This window comes from Microtus pennsylvanicus, chromosome 1 (assembly GCF_037038515.1).
Source record: "Microtus pennsylvanicus isolate mMicPen1 chromosome 1, mMicPen1.hap1, whole genome shotgun sequence".
Lineage (NCBI taxonomy): Eukaryota > Metazoa > Chordata > Mammalia > Rodentia > Cricetidae > Microtus > Microtus pennsylvanicus.
In genome coordinates this window covers 75930763-75951928 of record NC_134579.1, presented here as the reverse complement: position 1 = coordinate 75951928, position 21166 = coordinate 75930763, and the positions used below count along the sequence as shown (strand labels likewise).

General features: G+C 49.3%; 2 protein-coding genes across 3 annotated transcripts in view; one reads left to right on the top strand and one right to left on the bottom strand.

Moving 5' to 3' along the window:
• Positions 1-307: 307 nt before the first annotated feature.
• Cldn5 (claudin 5) lies at positions 308-4386 on the top strand. The gene has a single exon (XM_075969376.1). The coding sequence runs from the start codon at positions 3116-3118 to the stop codon at positions 3770-3772; it is 657 nt and encodes a 218-aa protein (XP_075825491.1). The 5' UTR covers positions 308-3115; the 3' UTR covers positions 3773-4386.
• Positions 4387-6746: 2360 nt separating this feature from the next.
• Positions 6747-21166, bottom strand: part of Cdc45 (cell division cycle 45) — a 34389-nt gene continuing 19969 nt past the window's right edge. Inside the window, exons 10-19 of one of the 2 annotated variants that reach the window (XM_075956005.1) lie at positions 20897-21016; positions 19943-20074; positions 19660-19758; positions 18382-18543; positions 12059-12197; positions 11899-11982; positions 10214-10332; positions 9979-10055; positions 8158-8224; positions 6747-6864 (exon numbers count right to left, since the gene is read on the bottom strand). In XM_075956005.1, the coding sequence (XP_075812120.1) occupies positions 8160-8224; positions 9979-10055; positions 10214-10332; positions 11899-11982; positions 12059-12197; positions 18382-18543; positions 19660-19758; positions 19943-20074; positions 20897-21016 (997 nt within the window). In that variant the 3' untranslated portion in view covers positions 6747-6864; positions 8158-8159. Of the gene's footprint in view, positions 6865-8157; positions 8225-9978; positions 10056-10213; positions 10333-11898; positions 11983-12058; positions 12198-18381; positions 18544-19659; positions 19759-19942; positions 20075-20896; positions 21017-21166 lie in introns of those variants that run through there. The other variant, XR_012908825.1, reaches the window with a different exon arrangement.

The window sequence follows — 21166 nt, the reverse complement described above, 5'->3', positions numbered from 1 at the left end:
GGGAAACATCCTGGACCAGAAGCTGAAAGATAGAAGGAAGGCTGGCTTTTCACCCCCTTTGAAATAAAACCTGTTTGCTACGAGCTTCCCAAATCCAAGCCTCAGGAACCTGGGGCCTAAATTTAGATTGTCCATGGAAGGTCAACGGATCCCCCCAGGGCAGGGTCAGCCAGCAGCTGCTGGAGATAAACTTTGCTTTTCTGCAGACTCAGGCCTTTCTCTCACACAATTAATGGGATCCTGTGCCACTTCCCCTGGGAAGGCAGAACAATAGCTATCAGGAGCAGGTGGCCGGCCTGGCAATCCCCTGCCAGAGACTGGGATTCATGTCCCCATACAGTCCCAGACTCCCTGGTCCTGGCTCCCTGCTGCGCTCTAGCCGTACTGACCTTCCCTACTCCAGGATCAGATCCCTTCAGAGCCTTCTCCTACCTCAAGGGCAATTTATTTAGCTTTATTTTATTGACAAGTGATGGAACTTGCTAAGCAAGTGCTTTTCTCCTGAGCTGCCTTGCCTAGACCCAAGCGCACATGTACACCAGGATCCGTCTGCTCCCTGGGAACTTCTTCCTGGAATTCTGCTGAGATGTTCTTCTTCAGGGAGCCCTTTGCTGCTTTCCTCCCTACCTGTGTGTGCTGTGTGCTCTGGTGGAAACAGTGTCCAGGGCACAACAAATTCCCAAGGAAGAAAAGCACTTCTCTTGGGTCTGGGATGGGTCACTTGGACCACCTTCAGTCTCAGAGGAGGCTTGAGGAAGCAAGGTGAGCCCTAGCTGTCTCTTTCTGGGGTGGTTCTGGTCCCGCTGCATGCTGGGGAATATGAAGTCTGAGATTCCACCGCCAGCTCCTTGAAATACCATGAGACTGTTACCAAAGGTATGTGAACTTGCTGGGACCACGCTGGGTGCCAGACTGAGGACAGTACCAAGATGGTGGAGAGGAGGGCAGGCAGGAAAGAGGGCAGCATATCTTGCTATTTGCAACCCCAACTAGGTGAAAGCAGCAAGCTGCCTCTTGTCTGGAACAAATGGATGGCAATGATCACTGTGCTGAGACTCGCGACACTGTTAGGAAAGCCAACAGGTAAAAGCTATCCTGGCTTGAACCTTTAGGGCCTGAATATAGGGAGATGTCCATCAGGTGTATCTATCAGTGCAACCTTGCAGAACAGCAAGGCAGACAGATAGAAAGATGGACGGACAGACAAAGAAGTCATCAGCAAAAGGTAGACCCACAGGAAGATGGATCTGATCAACGTGTGGAGTATATGCTCCTAGCCACATGGTCAGTCCAAAGCGCTCACAGCCACCTAAAACTAGGCTGCTCCTAGAATCCAGTTCTTTGTCAATGGGCAGTGAGAGCCATAGAAGATTGTAGATGAGGGCCTGTAAAGGTTGCTTTGTTGGGCGGTCTGAAGAGGCTTCAGTAGTTGCTCCAGGAAGATAATATGGAGCTCAAACGGAGGGGACTGGCAAAACGCATTTTCCTGGCCTGGAGCCAGGAAGTAGGATGGAGAGGGGAGCCTTGGAGTTCCGCACTATTGGGCAGTGGAGAGGGTCTGCAGAAAGGCAGGGAAGGGCTTACAGAAGGTGGAAGGCAGTAGACAATAAATGGTGGCTGGAGGGAGCTGTCCTATCCATCTGGAGAGTTGGCTGGGGACAGAAAGGGTGTGTATGTGAGCTTCTCCCAGCACCAAGGCCTGGCACCTTGTCCTAAGCATCTTTCCATGTAGGGTGAAGCAGGCACTGGGCTGGCTCCATTGACCTCTCACTCAGAGGCATCTCTGGAAGGAAGTTGGGGCCCAGAAGGGAGAGATTTACCAAAATTCCCACATCTGTGGCTGTTCTCAACAATGTCATCTTTTCTCTATAGAGGCCCTGAGTTCTTTTGAGCAGAGGAAAATAAAAAAACAAAACCCCAAGCACAAAGACAAAAAGCCCATCCGGAGTCTGGGGCTCGTTGGAAACAAAGAGAATGGGGAGGCGAATGCTGGAAAGCGGCTGGTGCCCTAGTTGGGCTGTGGGCTGTGGGGCCGGGTGCCCCCACCTGAGCCTCAAGGACCCAGAGAGTCCAACCCAGTGTACCTTTCAAGAAATGGCTGGGCCATTGTGCAGAAGAATGCCCGGAAATCCCGCGACTCCCTCCTCCAGCGAGGATGGGGCTTTTCCTCCTGGCCAGGAAACTCCAAGTTGGCTTCCGGAGGGTGGCCTGGGGGCTGGGGTGGCAAAGTACCACAGATGCTTGAAGGCATAGCCTCTTTACGCCCCTGTGTGTCTCTGCTGTGCTGGGATCACAGTCTATGTGCTGGAGGAGACTGGGGACTGAGTGGCGCACTGGACCTCAGAGGATGGAGGCAGGCAGCATCACAGAAGAGACAGCTCAGGTCCTTGCACCGCCACTTTGTGTCAGTCCCGAGGTTCCAGGGAAGGAGTGAGTGTAGACAGTGGTTGGGCAGGATCTTGGAAGAAGTTATATATAATATAACTAAGGGAGTGACCAACACAGGCTTGCCTAGCATCTCTGGTTGGCGTGCGAAGGACAAACAGTCTAGAAGTTTGTTTCACCTGTGCACAGGGGCTCCCGGAACCTCCATGACAAGCCGTTGCTTGAAGGGGTCGGAATGATCTGGGGTGTAGGGCGTGGAAATGGTTGGTGTAGGCTAGAGGTCATGCAATTAAAGTGGAGAGACGGGGCACGCAGATCGCCTGTGAACCAGTCAAGGAAAGCCCCGACTTGGACAGAAACCGGTAGGGTTTCAAACTGCTGCCCTGCTGGGAGTGCTGGGGGTCGAGTGGGACTTGTCCTGCGCTCTGTGGTTTCAACTGTAACTGCCAAGGGGTCCGCGATTGGCTGTAGGCTGAAGGTCTGCTCATGGATTGGCTGGCCTAGCTCGGGGGCTGCGCCCTGGGGGCAGAGACCGCCCTTCCCACCCCCAGACTTCAAATAAGAAATCCCCAACAACAGGCACTGAAGAACCGAGCTGGTGTTGGTGATCCTCCCTTCTGGTCCATTTCAGGAGGCTCCGGAACAGAGGCACCACAGAACCAGCTGAGCGCACAGCCCAAGCAGCGCCAAGCGCACCCAGCCGCCCCAGACGATCGTTCGATCTTTAACCATGGGGTCCGCAGCGTTGGAAATTCTGGGTCTGGTGCTGTGCCTGGTAGGTTGGGTGGGCTTGATCCTGGCGTGTGGGCTGCCCATGTGGCAGGTGACTGCCTTCCTGGACCACAACATCGTGACGGCGCAGTCTACTTGGAAGGGGCTGTGGATGTCGTGCGTGGTGCAGAGTACAGGACACATGCAGTGCAAGGTGTATGAGTCTGTACTGGCATTGAGTGCCGAGGTGCAGGCAGCTCGGGCACTCACCGTGGGCGCTGTACTGCTGGCACTGGTGGCTCTCTTTGTTACCTTGACCGGCGCGCAATGCACCACCTGCGTGGCCCCGGGTCCAGTGAAGGCACGCGTGGCACTCACCGGCGGAGCGCTTTACGCGCTGTGCGGGCTGCTGGCGCTCGTGCCGCTCTGCTGGTTCGCCAACATCGTGGTCCGCGAGTTCTACGATCCGACAGTGCCGGTGTCTCAGAAGTACGAGCTGGGCGCGGCGCTGTACATCGGATGGGCAGCCTCCGCTCTACTCATGTGCGGCGGCGGCCTCGTGTGCTGCGGGGCTTGGGTCTGCTCCGGCCGCCCGGAGTTCAGCTTCCCGGTCAAGTACTCGGCACCGCGGCGGCCCGCAGCCAATGGCGAATACGACAAGAAGAACTACGTCTAAGAGCGGGAGGCACGGCGGGGCCCTTCCCGCAGCCAAGCCCGTGATCGGAGGGACCGACGTGGGAAGCCGCACGTGGATGGCAACCACCACTGGTTTGCGCATTGCAGACTCCGAGACAAGTCAGGCTGGGTTCCTGCCAGGCTTTTTCGCGCCCAGAGAGTCCTCTGACCGTCACCATCTAGACTCTGCTTAGAACAGACACTAGTGAGGACTTGACCGACCTCATTTTCTATGCGCAGTTGGCCGCGGCATGGATGCGGCTCTCGGATTTCATCGGTGAAGCAGGCACTAAACTGCAGGTGACAGTTTCTATTGAGCAGTTCTGGATGCTGCCTTAATGTCCAGTAGCTCCTACTGACCTGAAAGGGCAGCTGGAGAACCCCAAGCCCGCAGACTGGGCTGCCAGAGGCATGTGCTATAAAGGGCATTTTCCTTGTTAGTGAAGAGGAGCCCATTGAACCAAAGGACTTGGTCTGAACCTCGTCTCACTCCAGTACTCCCCCAACGGGGGCGCCTGTAGGTACCAGAGCCTTAGAGGGGCTGCCCTCCTCGCAGCTTGGGGGTGGGGCGGTGCGGGCAAGAATTTGCTTAGTAAATGGTTTGAACGCTTTCAACCGTGTCCTGTCCTCTGTCCAGCTAGCCACTGCCTGTGCCCAGTACCGCTATTCATCCAATCGCCCATCAACCTCCTCAGTCTCCCACGGGTATTTCTCCAGTCCTCAACTAGGAGATGCAGTTAGACTTGCAAGAAGCTAAGAATGTGGACAGAAAATTCCAGGGCAAGAGCTGGATTCAGGCTGGGATAGATGGGGGAAAGCTGACTCCAGGAAAGGATCCAGCTGGAACCTCACATCATGGGAATGGACTGGGTAGTGGGAAATGCTGAGGGTAGGTAGCTAGCTAACCAGCAAGACTGGTCCCAAACACATTTCCTCCCAGTGCTTGCTCAGTTCCAAGCACCACGAAGCCGCCCCAGGCAACTGTACACAGCCAGCACTTCTTGTGTTTGCGAGCTAGGGTGAATCAAAGATGTCACTGGTCCTCAGCTGACTGCATGCTTAACTGTTAAATGGGAGGAGAGGCACTTGCTCTGGGCCTGACTCCAGCTCTTTGACCCAGCCCCTCAGGTTAGTGTGGCTCTACACAAGGTCTAGCTAGGGTCTGTGTCCATGCCGCTGGTAATGCAACTGTGTTGACAACCACAGGGGATCTCCGGTGTGACTGTCCTGGGAGAAAGAGGGTGAGGGGCCAGGATTTGGAAAAAGACCCCAGGAGGGAAAGGCAAGTAAAGCCAGCAGAGAGACAGAAAGACAGAGGGAGGAAGGGAGGAAGGAAAGAAGGGAGGGAGGAGAGGAAGTGTGTGTGTGTGCGCGCGCGTATGTGTGTGTGCGCGCACGCACAAGTGAACAAGCTTATTGTTTCTCCCTATTTGGGTAGTTTTACCTTTTGCTAAAAGACCAGGAACAGGAGTGGATGGAGGAGCAATGAAGCCCTGAGAGTAGGAAGACTTGGCATCTGCCTCCACCCTGGCTTCCACATTCATTAAAAAGTCTTTCAGGCCTGGCGGGGTTCATCACAGTGAGGAAAGGAAAGGAATTAATCCTAAGGATATGAGCTTAGAGAAGCTCAGCTCAGGAGAAATTCTGGAATTGGGGACAGAGAAGGCAAGGGTGGAACTTATGAGGAGGTTGACTTCCCAGTGGCCTGAGCCCCAGTGAGACAGCGTCTGTGGAAACCTCACTGGACCAATTTGAACTTAGCCTAACATGCGCATGTGCAGGAGGGAACAAGCACAGTCCCAAGCTTGGGGACACATGATCCTAGAGCTGGTCCTGTGCCTTAGCTGGCCCACTTGGCTGGCGGTGTACTCTTCCCACAGAGGTCTTTACTGAGCACAGAGTACGGGAAGGGAGCTGCTCCACCTGAGTCTTCCGAACAGCCAGAGTGGCCCTGAGAGTAGTCAGCCGGGGCACTGCTAACCTCCAGGGTCAGGAGAGAGGAGCCAGTCCTCACCCAGCTCCCGCCCATTGCAGTCCCTCATTTCCCCAAGAGCAGCCTGACCACTCGGGGCCCCTCTTCTAGACCACTTTGTGGGCTTCTCACCACTGACTTAAAATTACCATCAGTACTTGGAGTAAGAGGGAGATGGCTTAGGCTACATAGTGAGATCCTGTATCAAAACCAAAACTGAAAAACATTTGAGAAACCCAAACAACTCCTTCTAGGACTGTGTGCCATGCTGCCTTCCTCAGGAGCTCAGGTGCCCACAAATGGGCATCTCCTCCTACCATGTTTGCTTCTGCAGTACCTACATGTCCAGGCAGTAACCAGCCCCTCTTCCCCTTCCCACCTCTCCAGGGACAATGACTGTTGGCTCTACCATTCTAGCTCCACCACAGCTGAAATGTTCTGTGTGGGTATGAGCAAGGTTGACAGGAGCCTGGGACAGTGTTTCCCTTCAGGCATCACTCGGCAGCCAGACCTCCTTGATCTGAGGCCTTCCCCCATACTTTCCCATTAGCAAAGCAGTGTGGCCCTGCACGCCGGCAGGATCAAGGCATGTGAACAGGCCTTGCACGCCTAGGGTGCCCAGGGTCGAGGCATGTGAGCAGGCCCTGCACGCCGGCAGGGTCGAGGCATGTGAGCAGGCCCTGCACGCCGGCAGGGTAGAGGCATGTGAACAGGCCCCTGCAGGGTAAGCTGAAGGCCACGGTGGAGGGGTGGCCAAGAGGGTAATACAAGTAGGCAGTGTCCAGTCCTTCCTGGCATTGCTGGGCAGCAGCCATCACAGGTACTGAAGGGTTGGCCCAGCCTCTGCCCATTGAATTAGGAAGCCAGGAGAGCAGGTGAGGGAGACCTGGTCCTAGGGCTGAGTAGAGAAGTCTCTGTACTTCCTGCTGGCACAGAGAATGGCAGCACACAGGAACAAGGCTGCCTTGAATCCCAAGAAGGTTCAGAGTAGGCACACAGGGAATGGAGCAAACATTTTATTAAAAACCACATAGTCCCACACATCAAATGTATCTTGCAATCTACTAGAGGCCAGGTGATATAAATAAGGAAAAGGAGGTCATTTCTGGAGAAATCAGATTCTGGAAGGAAAAAAAAAAGGTTTCACACAATTCATCCTTTCTCCCCATGCATCAAACAGACTGAACCAAGCAAGCCCTTCCCGTGTGTGCTGGGCTGCTGCTTTCAGCCGCTCCCGTGGCAGGGTGAAGGGAGTGTGCAGGTCTACTGAGGTGTGTGCTGTCCTCTTACAAAGTCTCAACTGTCCCCATCAGAGTACCCGGACCCTCCTCACCTGGTAGACCTTGTCTGGAAAGGTCTTGACTTATCCTGCCAGGGCAGCTCTGTGGCTCGAGTACAGGGCCTCCCTTGCCTGGTCAGTCTCTACTGCTTTCCCATGACCTAGCAGCCTCTTCCCCTTCCCCTGCCTGTTACAGCCCTGCCCGGATGGCCACATACACAGCCGAGCTGCTGACGTGGGAGGTCTGCCTCCACCTGGCCCTGGCACGGGCTGCTCCCCACAGCCCAGTACACACTTGCTACCTGTGGGCTAAGGGTGCTGTTGGCTCCTTTTTGGAGTCAGACTAATTACTTACTTACACAGCCCAAAGTCGCTGCTGACTACCTGAAAGTCTGACCAAGGATTTCCTGGTCCAGTCTAGACACCTTTCTTAATATGGCCTTGAATGCTCAGGCTACTCTGAATGAAGCTCCTAAGACTCACGAGGCCACTGTAGTTCCCTACAGCTCAGACTTTAACAAGGACAGGGCAGCTCCAGACTGAGCTGCTTCTCGTGTCAGAGCCTTGGAAAGGCTGCCTGGTCAAACAGGCTGAGATGGCTACACAGGCCTCAAAAAGAAGAGTCATGTGGAAAAACAGTGAGGGCTTCCCAAGGGAGCCGTCTTGGGCCACATGCAGTAGGCCTCTCAGGATAGCTGTCCACAGCTGAAGCTCACACAGAGCCAGCATTTCATGGTCTGTGGCTGGGTAGTTGCCAATAGCTTCCTTTCTTACTAAAGACTGAGTGCAGAAAGGCTCAGAGTGCCACTTTTGTAGGCTCCAGCCTGGGGCTTGTGGCTGTAAGAAACTGGGTGACCACTGGAGCTTGCACTGGGGTAATCACACATGATGCGCAGTCCCATGGTTGTGGGCATTAGAGAGAAAATTTGAGGTTGTTCTGAGGGGTCAAAGGTACTTAATGAAATTAGGCTTTCTCAGAAGTGCTCCATTGTGGCCCTGCTAGAATTCTTAGGACAGACATTCCTGAGAAAAATCTCCAGACCCTGCTGTGATCTGAAACACAAGTAAAAGTCTCTGTTGAGGGAGACAAAGCAGGAGTCGGCTTGAGACCCAAGGGCTACCCACCCTGGCTTACCCTCAGGACAGCAGAGACACGAGAGCATCCAGGAACTTGCTCCGGTCCTCGACTTTCAGCTCAATTACTGAAGTAATGAAAGGAAAACATCTTGTGAGCAGGGAGGAGTGAGAAACAAGGCCTCGTACATGAACTCCCCCTCCTCCCTCAGGCTGACAACTCTCCACCACATTCCACAGCCAGGCCTGGAAGGCTCTGCAGTACTGGTATTGACCTCTTTCCCACTATACTCCCACGTCAGACCTGCTGGCTGCTCTGCGGAAAGGCCAGAGCCTTGTCCTGCAAGGACTCCCAGGGCATACAAGGGTCAACAATGTCAACCAGCAGAGGGGACACAAGGCACGTGACAGCTTTGATACAGACTTGGACAGGGACTGGTATCAATGCCTGTCCCCACATTAGTGCAGGCCACAGCAGACCTGCTTTGTCCTGTGCCTCAGCTTCAGCGTTGTCTTCTGCAGAGGACATAATATGAACTACTTCTGTTCTAAAGGGCAGACAGATTCAGACAGGCACAATGAAATGATGCCAGAGCCTGGTTAGGGCTGGTTTGGGCATTGCAGGATGTTCCATGCTGTTGGCCAACTCCCCAGGAGTGCAAAGCCTTGCCTATCAGGCAGGAACTGACCACAGCTACTTCCACACTCCCTACCTAGGCTCTCCAATCCCCAGGAGAAGCCAGGGATCTGCCAACCCAAACCCTCCCTGTGTATAAAGGTGGGCTGTGGTCAACCTGCATATCTCAAGCAGAAAGCAGGAGCTAGTGCTCAAGATGGACCAACCCCATAGTGCCACGGCTACAACTGCCTGGCACAAAGAAGCCTGCCTGAGACAGTGCAGGCAACCCGAATACAGGTCAGTGTTAGGGAACCAGAGAGTGATGACGTAATGTCCTTTCTGAAAGACGCGGGTAAAATGCTGGGGTAGCCAGGTGGTAGTGGCACAGTCCTTTAATCCCAGCACTTGGCAGGCAGAGGTAGGAAGGTCTCTATGAGTTTGAGGCAGCCTCATCTACACAGTGAGACCCTGTCTCAAAAATAAGATAACAAGCTAGAGACAATGGTATTGCCTTTAGTTCCAGCACTCAGGAGACAGAGGCAGGTACAGGTGGAACTCTGAGTTCAAGGCTAACCCTGTCTACATAGGGAGCTTCAAGACAGCCAGAGCTGCGTAGAGAGAACCTGCCTCACAAAACAGAACAAACAACAACAACAAGAACAAAAAATCAATACCTAAACAAACAAAGCAAAGCCAAAGCAACAAAACCATTCAACTGAACCGACAAACAAGATACAGCACATGTAATCTCAGCACTCGGAAGGCTGAGGCAAGAAAGTTATGAGAACAAGGGCAGCTTAGACGATATAGCAAAAATGAAAAAAAAAAATGGAAAAAACAAAACTATGTCTTGTGCTGCTATGTGATGAAGCCATTCTCCGACTAACCAACACATGCAGTGTGACAAATATTGGACTGCCCACCAGTATAGTGCTACGGCCTCAGGTAGGGCTCTTCACGCTGCCAGCCTTGGGTCACCACAGCTTGTGCTGTTTCCTTGTCTACTCGAGGGAGATTGATGAGTGGCCTCTAGGGTCATCACAGCCTGCCTGTCAGGGGTGGGAAATGATTTGCAGGGCAGGGCAGTAAGGCTGTATTCAGGCTTGTAGCTCCCAAGCTGAGAGCAGCTCACCGAGGACTGTTTTGGTAGGCCGAGAGGGCTGCTGGCTCGGTACCATCACTACCAGCTTGCCTAAGTCTAGGGCCTGTGATGGCTTAGCGAGAATGAAGGCAGAAGTGTGGCCATGGGGCAGAGATACTCACCTGAGAGGTCAAAGTGGTTATGTAGAGTCCGAGAGCTGGTACTTTCTGCTGCCTTCTCAAATGCCCGTCCAAAAAAGCTATAGGTATAGGACAGACATGTGGGGAGACAGACCACAGACAACACCCTTCCCAAGCCTGTCCCTGTGAGAGACAATGAGGGGCGAATGGCACTCAGGCTCAGCAGAGCTGGTGGGCCAATGCGCTGACACACCCAGGGCAAGGAGAAGCTACTCACTTCTTCCTATCTGAGCTGTCAGTCTCTGGGGGGATGCCCACCACGGTCACCGTGCCCTGCTCTATGCTCAGGGGGGCAGCCATGACCAAGGGCAGCAGCTTGCAGCGTCGGTTCTTTGTCTATGGAGACAGGGGCACTCTCAGTCACAGCACTGCAGCGTGGGCCACATGGCTCAGGACCTAAAAACTGATACCATCAGGCTCCCCCTAATGCCTACAGGGTGCAGTCACCAGAGGACGTGCGACAATTCCAACTTGACTCCCAGTTATCTACGGGCCCAACCCTCTTAGCACCCTCGCTAGGCCTTCAGGGACTCAGCCCTGACTTTCCTTCCATCACCTCTTCCAGGTCTCTAGGAGCCCCTTCCAGCACCCCTGCCTTGTTCTATTCTTCTTCCTCTCAGGGCTTCCTGCTTGAAACTCATTCATGCACTCACTTCTCGTGGGTCCCTCCTGCACACAGTTAGGGTGGAGGTGGTGAGGTCTCTCTCAGTGACACACTGACAGCTCTAACAACATCATCAAGGTGACCACTTAGCTGCTTGGCTTATGTAGGACTAAGGTATGACCCAGGATGTGAACTTGGCCAGCTGGGGGCTGTTGAGGCAATGTCTGATAACTGACTAGGCCCTGTGAAGTGGCCGCCTTCTACAGATGAGGAAACGGAGGTGCGGGGTCAGAGTTCTTTCTCACAACTAATACATGAGGCCGAGATGTGAACAAAGCCACCAGGACTGCAAAGCTCCCGTTTGGTCCAGTTAGTTCATCTTGACATTTTCGTCATTCCAAGCAGGTGAAGGGATTGGTTCTAGGACTTCTATGGATACCCGAATCCAAGACTGTCATATCTCTCATGAAAACACTGTACCGCTGTAATCTATGCGTGCCCCTGCATACACTGCAATCATTGAGGCCACTTACACTGCCTATACAATGCCTCCATAACACTTCACTTGCACCAAGTCAGGACACAACAAATACAAGTTTTGTTTCTTACAAATTTCTCCAAAGAATTCTTTCCAGGGCTGGGGGTCAGATATCCTGACAGGGCCTCACATACACTAGGAAGGCTCCAGCACTGAGCTACAGCCCCAGTCTTCATAAGATAGCTGTGAGTACAGACTGCTGAGACTGCGGAGCCGAGGCCCAGGAAGACAGCCCTAGGTTATCTTCAGAACGCCAGCTTCGCTGTTTTACTGGCTGAGTTGGCGTAAGTCTCCTACCCCTCATCCTGAAGCAGACTGACAGCTGGAGTTATCAGGAGCCATCTTCCCTGCTTCCCTACCTAGAAGTCCTCTATTAGCTGGCTTAGCACCTGTCTAAATACCAACTGTGTTAAAATGCATTCTAAGAAAGGTATAGAGCCATAAATCTACAGAGACATTACTCAAACCTTTGTTGGGAAGCAAGTGTACATGACTGACTCCATCTTTTCCTGATTTGCCACAGATGAACCTAAGTCCCAGTTGCACAGCTTTCTGGGTGTCCCTCCCTATTCAGCTGAATGACATGAATAACAAATGATAATACGAGAGCTTGTAGGAAACTGGAAGAAGTATGCCCAGTTCCCACAGCTGGTGCATAGTGTGGGTAACTCCAGGCCATCATCTACCATATTAACCCGTGTACCTGCCCTCACATACCCGTGCCGCTGCCACCTCATCCCCACCCCATCCAGCTCCTCACCGAATGCACAAAGGACTTGAGTAGATGTCTGCTGAGCAGACTCAAGGACGCTGGCTTGGAGAACAGTGTAACATCTGGAGTGCCCTGGAAGGGGAAGAGAGACGGTCAGAGGAGGTCACTAGGAGGTGTGCGTGGCATTGCATGTGTACGGGAGCCTAACCTCCATGAGTGAGCAGTAGAGAAATGGGCCCTGGGAGGTGACAAGGTTGGTACAGAGGCAGCTGGCAATGGTCTGCTGGGTAGCTTGCAGATGCTTCTTGGCGAGCTCCAGACCAAGGTACAGCTTGTCCAGATTACTCCTGAAACAGGACAGATAACGGGCTTACATGCTGCTTGTTGAGTACCATTGCTAAAATACCAATGTTAGATAAACTTTGATTTCTGGTTCAAGAAGGGGCTTAGGGATAAGAATTTATCTTCTCAGCCAGGTAGTGGTGGTGACACACACCTTTAATCCCAGCACTCAGAGGCAGAGGCAGGCAAATCTCTGAGTTCAAGACCAGCTTGGTCTACAGAGTGAGTTCCAGGACAGCCAGGGCTACACAGAGAAACCCTGTTTTAAAAACACAAAACAACAAACAAAAAACAAAAACTATCTTCTTTCTCTCTTGACATGAAAGGAAGGAACAAAAATATGTATAGACAGTGCTGGAGTAAGAGACTGAAGATTCTGGGATCAAAGGAGAAGACTAATGGGTATGGTGGTGCACATTGTAATCCCACACTCAGGAAAACTGTAACTCCAAGGCCAGCCTGAGCTACAAAGCAATATGGAATCTAAGGTTCCCATAGGAGGACCCAAGAGTGTACCTGGAGGCTCCAATAGTGCAGGCTTAGGCAAGAGTGAAGGAAGCGTAAAGAGGCCCACATGTACCCAAAAGAGGGACTTTTATTCTTCTTTCCCAAAAGAGAACGTTCCCCTCTGAATATTTTAAATGAGCCCTTTGGAAAAGTAAGGCTGGCCTTCAAGCAAAACCTCTATGCCCAACAAGCTATGTCCAAACACACAGGGCTCAGCCAAGATTCCATAGTTTCCTTCCTAAATACAAAACATATCAGATTATTTGAGAAAAACTTATGGCCTTAAAAAGAAAATGATCCCGAAGGAAACAGATGGTCAGAGAACAAATGAAACTAAAACGACTCCATCATGTTCTGAGAGATCTGGGTGACCATAACCTTCCTATAACAAGAACAGGATACTATGAAAAAAGGCCAGAAACCAGGAAGTGTTGGCAGAAATGAACACTTTGGGAAGAAATAAAACATTTAGTCAAACGCTAAAGAACAAAGATAAGAAAAGCACCTCAAGATCCATAATGAAATAAACCCAAGGAAAATACAAAGCAAAAACATACAACGGGACATCTTTCTGGGAAGACAGAACACGACTAAGAAGCACTGATGCTGGAGGGTCCAGAAACTAAAGAAGCAACTGTGGAGCTGCAGAGCAGGGTCCACGAACTGAAGTGACTTGTCTGCAAACTGAGCACAACGGGGGACACGAGCTAGAGCAGATCGTGAGAGTATCTGTCAGCGGGCAGGATTGGTCACTGCAAAGAAACAATAATCGAAATGGGTGTGATGGCACAGACAGCAGCCTCAGCACTTGGGAGGCCAAGAAAGGAGGATCATAAATTTGAGAGCAGCCTGAGATATACAGAAAGATAAATAAACAAGTAAAAATTAAAGAACAAGAACAACCAAAAATCAAAAGGACTCCCACACTTTTTTTTAGCAATGTTAGTTGCTGGAGGACAGGGCACAATGGAATCTATAGTCAACAGAAAACTACCTTCAATGAAACCAGAGATCATTTGAGGGTAGAAAAGGGCATTGCGTGACAAAGGACGCAGGATGCCTACTACTACATGTGCTCCCTTTCCCTGAAGGTTATCTGAAATTGTGCTCATACACAACTATGGGGAGAGCAGGCAGCAGGCTTCAGCAGCTGCAGGTCCAAGCCAGGGTAGGAAGGCAGAGGTGCAGGCTCTCCAGGAAAGAGGGAGTAAGAGATGACATGGGGGCTCAGTCACAAGTACTTACCACACGAGTGTGAAGACTTGAATTCCATCCCAAAGACAGCGGGCACATGCCTATAACTCTAGCACTGGGGAGGCAGAGACAATAGGTTGCTGGTCTCAAAGCTAAAGTGAAGTTAATGAAGAAGACACCATGCACACACATACACACACAAAGAGACTACTTATTGAGAGAACTGGGGAGAGGAAGGGGCAGAAAATGGACATGAATAAAGGAAGCAATTAAATTAAATCTTCAAACAGGAGCTGGAGAGTTGGCTCATTGGTTACGAGTCTCATCTAATTTTGCAGAGAACCTGAGTTTGACTCCCAGTATCTACGCAGTGGTCCACAGCTGTTTACAAGTCAGTTCTAGGGGATCTTATGCTCTCTTCTGACATTCGTAGGCACCAAGCATGCATGTAGTGCGCATACAGATATGTAGGCAAAACACTCATACATGTAAAATAAAATTTTAAAAAATTCTAGAAAAAAATAGACCAAACCAAACAATACAGAGGAACTAGATTATAAAAAGCAAACACGTAGGTTCTAAACTTGCAGGAAAACAAATGAACAAGGGACCATCATAAACTCCAAGATACAAGAAAAGTGACAGCAATCTGTCACACAGCCAGCATCACTGTGGGTGCTTGGAGTCAAGCAATGAAGACTCCAGGCAACTGAATGTTAGATAACAAAACTGAGGGGGGTTCTGCCCTGTTCAACAGCACGTAAGTGTAACAGGACACAGTAAACTACACAGAGCCATGCGACAGAGCAGAGAACTTGGTAGAGATTGAAGAGTCAGAGCAGTGTAGCTCCAAGAGTCCACCCAGAGTTTCTGTCTACACTGCCCTTTAAGAGGACAGTGGACAAGAGAGCAGGAGAGGAACGGTAAGAAAAGGAAAGGATGGGGCTGAGTATGTGCACATGTGTAAGACCCTCGGTGTAACCCCAGCATTAAAAAGCAAGAGGAAAGGCACAGGCAGATGGCATGCGCAGGACTGCACTGCTGATGGAGGACTGACCTGTATGTGATCTTTCCCTCCCAAAATGTCAGACTAATGAGTGCAGCACAGGCACAGGGTACATGATAAATACACAAAAATTGCTTGTATCTCTATGTGGTAGCAATGAGAAAACAAAAATGAAATTGAGAAAACATACAAACATTTATGTCAAAATTACCAAGAGATGGGGCTGATGAGATGACTCAGGAAATAAAGGTGCTTGCTGCACCAGGTTGGCAACTTGAGCTCGATCCTCAGAATTGGAAGAGAGCAGACTCCACAGAGCTGTCTTCCATATACATCTCCACCCACCATGCTCGTATACACACAAGAATAATACTTCAAATTTTTCACAAAGTGATTATAAAGTTAATCAGGCAACATTCAGCCAAGTGAAGCAGTGCATGCCTGTAATCCCAGTGGTTGGGAGGCAGAGTCAGGAGGATTAGAAATTTAAGGTCATTCTTAGCTACATATCAAGTTCAAGACCTAGGCTTGAAACTGAGGGATCTACAGATTGAAAACAGGAATGGAAAATAGTAAGGGAAGACTTCTTCAGGGACTGCTGGCTGCTGATCCCAAGGTTAAATTCCAGTTACCTAGAATAGCAAAGATAATCCTTTAAAGAAAAAAAATGGAAGTCATGCTTTCTAGTTTCAAACTCGCTACAAAGTTACAGGAATCAAAACAACGTGGTGCTGGCATAAGGTTAACATTTAGATGATGGAAGAGAACCAACAGTCTAAAATACATCTTTATGCTTATGGCCAACTGATTTTTAACACAAGTGTTAAAATAATTCAATGGTATAAGAAAAAAAATTAAAAAACAAATATTCCTAGGAAAGGTAGGTGTCCACATTAACAAAATAAAGTTGGAAGTCATTGAGACGGCTTAGTGAGTATAAAACCCAATGACCTGGTGGCTGGAGAGACGGCTCAGTGGTTAAGAGCACTGCCCGTTCCTCCAGAGGACCTGGGTTCAATTCCCAGCACCCACATGGCAGCTCACAACTGTCTGTAACTCCAGTTTCAGGGTATCCTATATGACACCTTCGCATCAATGCACATAAAATAAAGTTAAACAAATTATTATTATTATTTTTTAAATATTTATTTTTATTATGTGTACAATAGTCTGTCTGTGTGTATATCTGCAGGCCAGAAGAGGGCACCAGACCTCATTACAGATGGTTGTGAGCCACCATGTGGTTGCCGGGAATTGAACTCAGGACCGTTGGAAGAGCAGGCAATGCTCTTAACCACTGAGCCATCTCTCCAGTCCCTTAAATAAATTATTTTAAAAACAAAAACAAAAAAATCCGCTGACCTGAGATCAATCCTGGAACCCATATGGTGGAAGGAAAGAACTAAATCCTGCAAGTTGTCCTCTGACCTCAGGCACACAATCTGTGGTATCCACGTGCACAGACAATAAATAAATGTAGGAATAAAGTTTTAAAAAGAATAAAGTTGTTGTATGCCTTTTTGTTCTAACCACAAAAATTAACCTCCAAAGAGTTACATACCCAGTGTAAGAGCTAAAATTATAATACACGGAACAGAAAAAAAATTGTGAAATTTTTGTGATTTGGATTTAGAAATGGATCCTTAACAACACCCAAAGCACAAGAAGCAAAAGGAAAATCAGATGATCTGGACACCTCAAAATTAATACCTAACTTACAAATGGGAGATTTGAATAGACAAGCTGCACAAATGGCCCCATCCCCATCAGCACATGGAAGGATGCTCTAAATCATTAGCCTCAGTCACAAACCACTTCAAATCACAGACCACAAGTGTTGGTAAAGACGGAGAAACTGCATCCTTCCTACACTGCTGCTGGGACTGGAGCAGCTATCATGGAAAACAGCCTGGCAGTTCCTCAGAAGGTTAAACCAAGAGCACACATAACCCCACAATTCCACTCCAGCAAAAGACGTGAAAGTCCAACTACAGAAAAACCTGTACAAGATTACAGAAGATCTTAGGAAGGAAGAAAAACCCACGACTATCAGCTAATGAAATGGCACATAAAATGTGGTATATTCATCCAGTGGAATATGATTTACAACAAAGAGAAGTCCTTATAAAAGCTATAGCATAGACACTATAACCACTACACTAAGTGAAAGAAGCCAGATGTGAAGAACTACACACTGCACATCATACAAAAGCCCAGGAGAGCAATCTTCAGAAGCAGTTGTTCAGGGCTAGGAGGGCTGGGTGGTGATGGCTAAGGGGTGCAGAGCTTCTGGGACAATGAAGAAGCTCGAAAACTGCACAGTGCTGGCTGTTGTGCATGCTTTTCTTTGGGGTGTGCTGTACATGTGTGTTGTTTTTTTAGGATAGGATCTGACTATATTGCCCAAACTGGCTAGTTTTCAGCTTTTGAGGTTCCTGCCTCCACCTCCTAGTTCTGAGATTACAAGTAGGCACCACTACTTATGGTTGCACCACACACTTTTAATAAGAAAAGAACTATATCTCAATAAAACTACCCGTTTAGAAAGAGAGAAGGGAAGAAACTGAGGAAACCCAGAAGGCAGGGTCCCATATTTTTTTGTCCTTGCACAAAACCAACGGAAACAACAATTCTATTAAGTTAGAAAAGCAATCTGATTTAGCTTTTTTGTAAAAACCTATGGAATTAAATTTATAATATTTACATAAATAGAGTATTATGGTCCAGTCCCCATGAAGTCAATATTAAAAACAGAGAAGCATCAAGCTGAATATGGTGGTGCATGCTTTTAATCCCAGAACTTGGGAGGCTGAAACAAGCAAATGTCTGTGACTTTGAGGCCAGTCTGGTCTTTTAAGCTAGTTCTAGACCAACCGGGGGTACACAGTGAGACCCTCAAAACAAACTAACAAGTCAACAAACAAACTAAACAAACAAGCAAAAATCAACAAATAACAAAATGAGGAGCAGAATAAGATCACCTTTGACATACAAATGTACCAGAAAGTCACAACTCCAAAACACCAAAACTGGAATGTCCTACTTCAAGATATATTAACAAACCAGAGAATTAGAAGTAAAAGAATTAAAAATGAAGAATTAGAAGAAAAACAGGAGTGAATAACAATGTCTTAACAGAGTCAGAAAGCATAAAAGAAAAGAAGACAATCAAAAAGGGAATGAAAAGACTCAATTCCAGCTCTTGGGAGAGTGGGGCAAAAGGACCATGAATTTGAGGCCAGCCTGGGCTATGTGTTAAATGTGATGCCAGCCTGAGCTACAGAGACTTTATCTCAAAAAAATACAAAAAGGGACCCAAGAAGTAATGAACCTGGAGCAGGGCCAGCAGCTTAGGAACAACAGCTTGCTCTCTGTGGTTGCTGTAGGAGAGCCATTCTCATGCCCAGGGCATCCTTGTGATTGATCTTCTGTGCAGTGTGGGACTAGGGCCAAAGGATGACTGCCCGGATCATGCCCATTACCTGGAGAGGCTATCGAGAGCCTGGATGAAGTGGTCTGTCCCTGAGCTATCCTTCTCAGGATTCTCCATCAGAGACATGGTGGCAAAGACTACGTCGCTGGCCAGGAACTTATGTTTGAACCCAAAATGAATGCTGAAAGTCTGCACACGCATGTCCTTCATCCTGTCAAGGGAGGAAACAATGTGGCTGTCACTCTCAACTTGTCCAGATCAACAGATCACCCTAAAGCTCCTCACAGGTCCCCAAGAATGTGACCAATGCTTAGAGGATGAGGTAGACTAGAACACCCAGCCCCTGCAGCCCACTGTCCTGACCTCAGTTCTTGGCCTAGGGATGAGTAGTACATACCCATCAGGCCTGAGGTGAGCAGGATTCCTGTCTATGTCCTAATGTTAGCTGGCCGGGCAGGAGCCCCCAAGCCCAGGGCCTCAGTGGTGCCTGACTTCTGATTCCAGTAGTCTATCTACATCACAGTCCAAGGATTTAAAGATCTTACACATGCTAGGCGTGTGGTGTACTGAGGAGGCAGAGGCAGGTGGATCTCTGTGAGTTTGAGTCTATCTCAACAAAAAAAAAAAAGAAGAAGAAAGAAAGAAAGAAAAAGAAAAACTCTAAACATTAAGGGCAGTTTAAAAAAGTGCATTTTAGTTTATTTTTTAAAATAATTTTTGTAAAGTTATTATGTGAATGTGTGTCTATGTGCATATATGCCCAAAGAGGCCAGAGGAGGATATAAAATCCCCCTGGAGCTGGAGTTACAAGTAATTATGAACCATCGGCCACAATGTCAGGAACTGGAACTCAGGTCCTCTGGAAGGGCAGTGCGCACTTTAAGAAAAAAAATATTTACTTTCATTTTATGTGCATTTGTGTTTTGCCTGCCTGTATTTTTTTTTTTTTATAAGAACGTTGGAAATCCAGGAACTGGAGTTACACACAGCTGTGAGCTGCCATGTAGGTGCTGGGAATTAAACCCAGGTTTTTTTTTCTTTTTTTTTTTTTTTTGATTTTTCAAGACAGGGTTTCTCCGTAGCTTTTTGGTTAAACCCAGGTCCTCTAAAAGAGTAGTCAGTGTTCTTAACCACTGAGTCATCTCTCCATCTTTTCAGTCCAAGAAGAACTGAATCCAAGATCTCAGAACTTCAGAAACAGTCAAGTTTGAGTTAGTCATAATAGTTTGTACATTCTTGGGGTTTGTTCTTATCTTTGCATCAGTCTAGGTGAACGGCTAAAGCAGAAGCCCTATCTTTAAGAGGCATAATCCAGAAAAGTATTTACCCAAATTTATTTGCAGATTCTTCAATCATTTCCCGCAAATTCTCCTTCAAGGAGACGTCCATGGACTGAAACTTCTGTTTCACTTGTTTCAGTGGAAGCCTGGAGAGAGCATTTGTGTGAGTGAGACTCAGACACCACCAGCAGGGAGGGGGCTTCATGGGTCACGGTGCATGCCCGCCAGGGGTGCCCTGACACTGCATTCAGACCACATACCAGGACACGGAGGAGGAGCTGTACTGTACATCCAAGTAAGTCACAGCTACAGGGCAGGGCAGTCACTCACCCCATGTCTGCAAGGAACTCCTGGAGTCGCTTCTGCCCGTGTACAGACCAGAGCTTGAACCTGGCTGCAGTGTAACTGGTGTTGTACAGGCTTTCGTGGAGGGACCAGTGCTGGTACAGTGCCAGGCGGAGGCTGGGTCCAAGGTCAAGGAGCACAAGTGGTACCCACTGCCCACTACCTGCTTGGAGCCACCAATGGCTTATATCCTTCGGTTGGTACGGACCCACCCAGAATTCTTAATGGACAGCCCTGTTTGTGGGAACCTTTTGTTGGGGCCTTTCTGTGTATCTATGTTGGGGGCTGCTTGAGAGCGGCAGAGACCAGAGCTGCCCAATTCATGGAGGGAGCACCTGAAGTTGAATCATTTCCTCCTTTTGCACCATGCACCATTTTCTCTCTTTGACAGACAAGATGCAGAGTTTGAAAGCCAGCCACTATGGTCACAGCCCCATATACCATAAGAAGCAGAGTAAGCAGCCCAGGTCACTATTTTGGTCTGTTGCCACGGTCTGCCTACCCCAGCCCAACTCTCCCTATTCTTAAAGCCCTTTCTCCATCCCTTCCTGAACTGGCCCTTCACCAACTACAGCCCCTTGAGTACACACAGACCCCATCACAGGGTCTCCTCTACAGGGATCAGGCTAGCTCTGCAGTCTTGCTGGAGCCTTGCTACTGCTCCATTGGATACTTGGTGTTTCTTGTCCTCATCAGTGCCCTTCCTTCCCAGTCCTGGGGCCCAGGGACTGGGCAAAGCTGTCCACTTTGCTTCAGCTCTCAGTAGCCTCCCACATGACCCAGACACAATCTGTGGCCAGCAAATACACCATAAACACACTGCTTATAGGAGGACAGGGGCAGCTCTATCACCAGAGTGATGGAGCAGAAAGCACCTACTGAGCAACATGCAAGTGGTGAGTGCTGCCTCAGACCCAGGGCGCCGAGCTGCAAAGATACTCATACTCAAAAGAGATCCGGGTGCAGTCTACAGAGAGCGTGTTCTCCTCTGCCTCATTCCGGTGGTTATGCCGGGACACGTGACGTTGCAGGATACCAATATCAGTCACATACTTCATTCTGGAAGAAAGCATGACAGGCTGAGCCAGCTCTTTCCCCAACTCAGGAGCCTCCCCACCAAACTGCTGTTCCTGAATGAGGATCGAGGAAGCTTGTTTAGGTATAAACCAGCCAGCCAGGGATTGACAACAGAGAGAGAAGGGCAGGGTA

Excerpts from the sequence above, each read along its gene's own strand:
- Cldn5 (XM_075969376.1), top strand. The coding sequence starts at position 3,116 with ATGGGGTCCGCAGCGTTGGAAATTCTGGGTCTGGTGCTGTGCCTGGTA.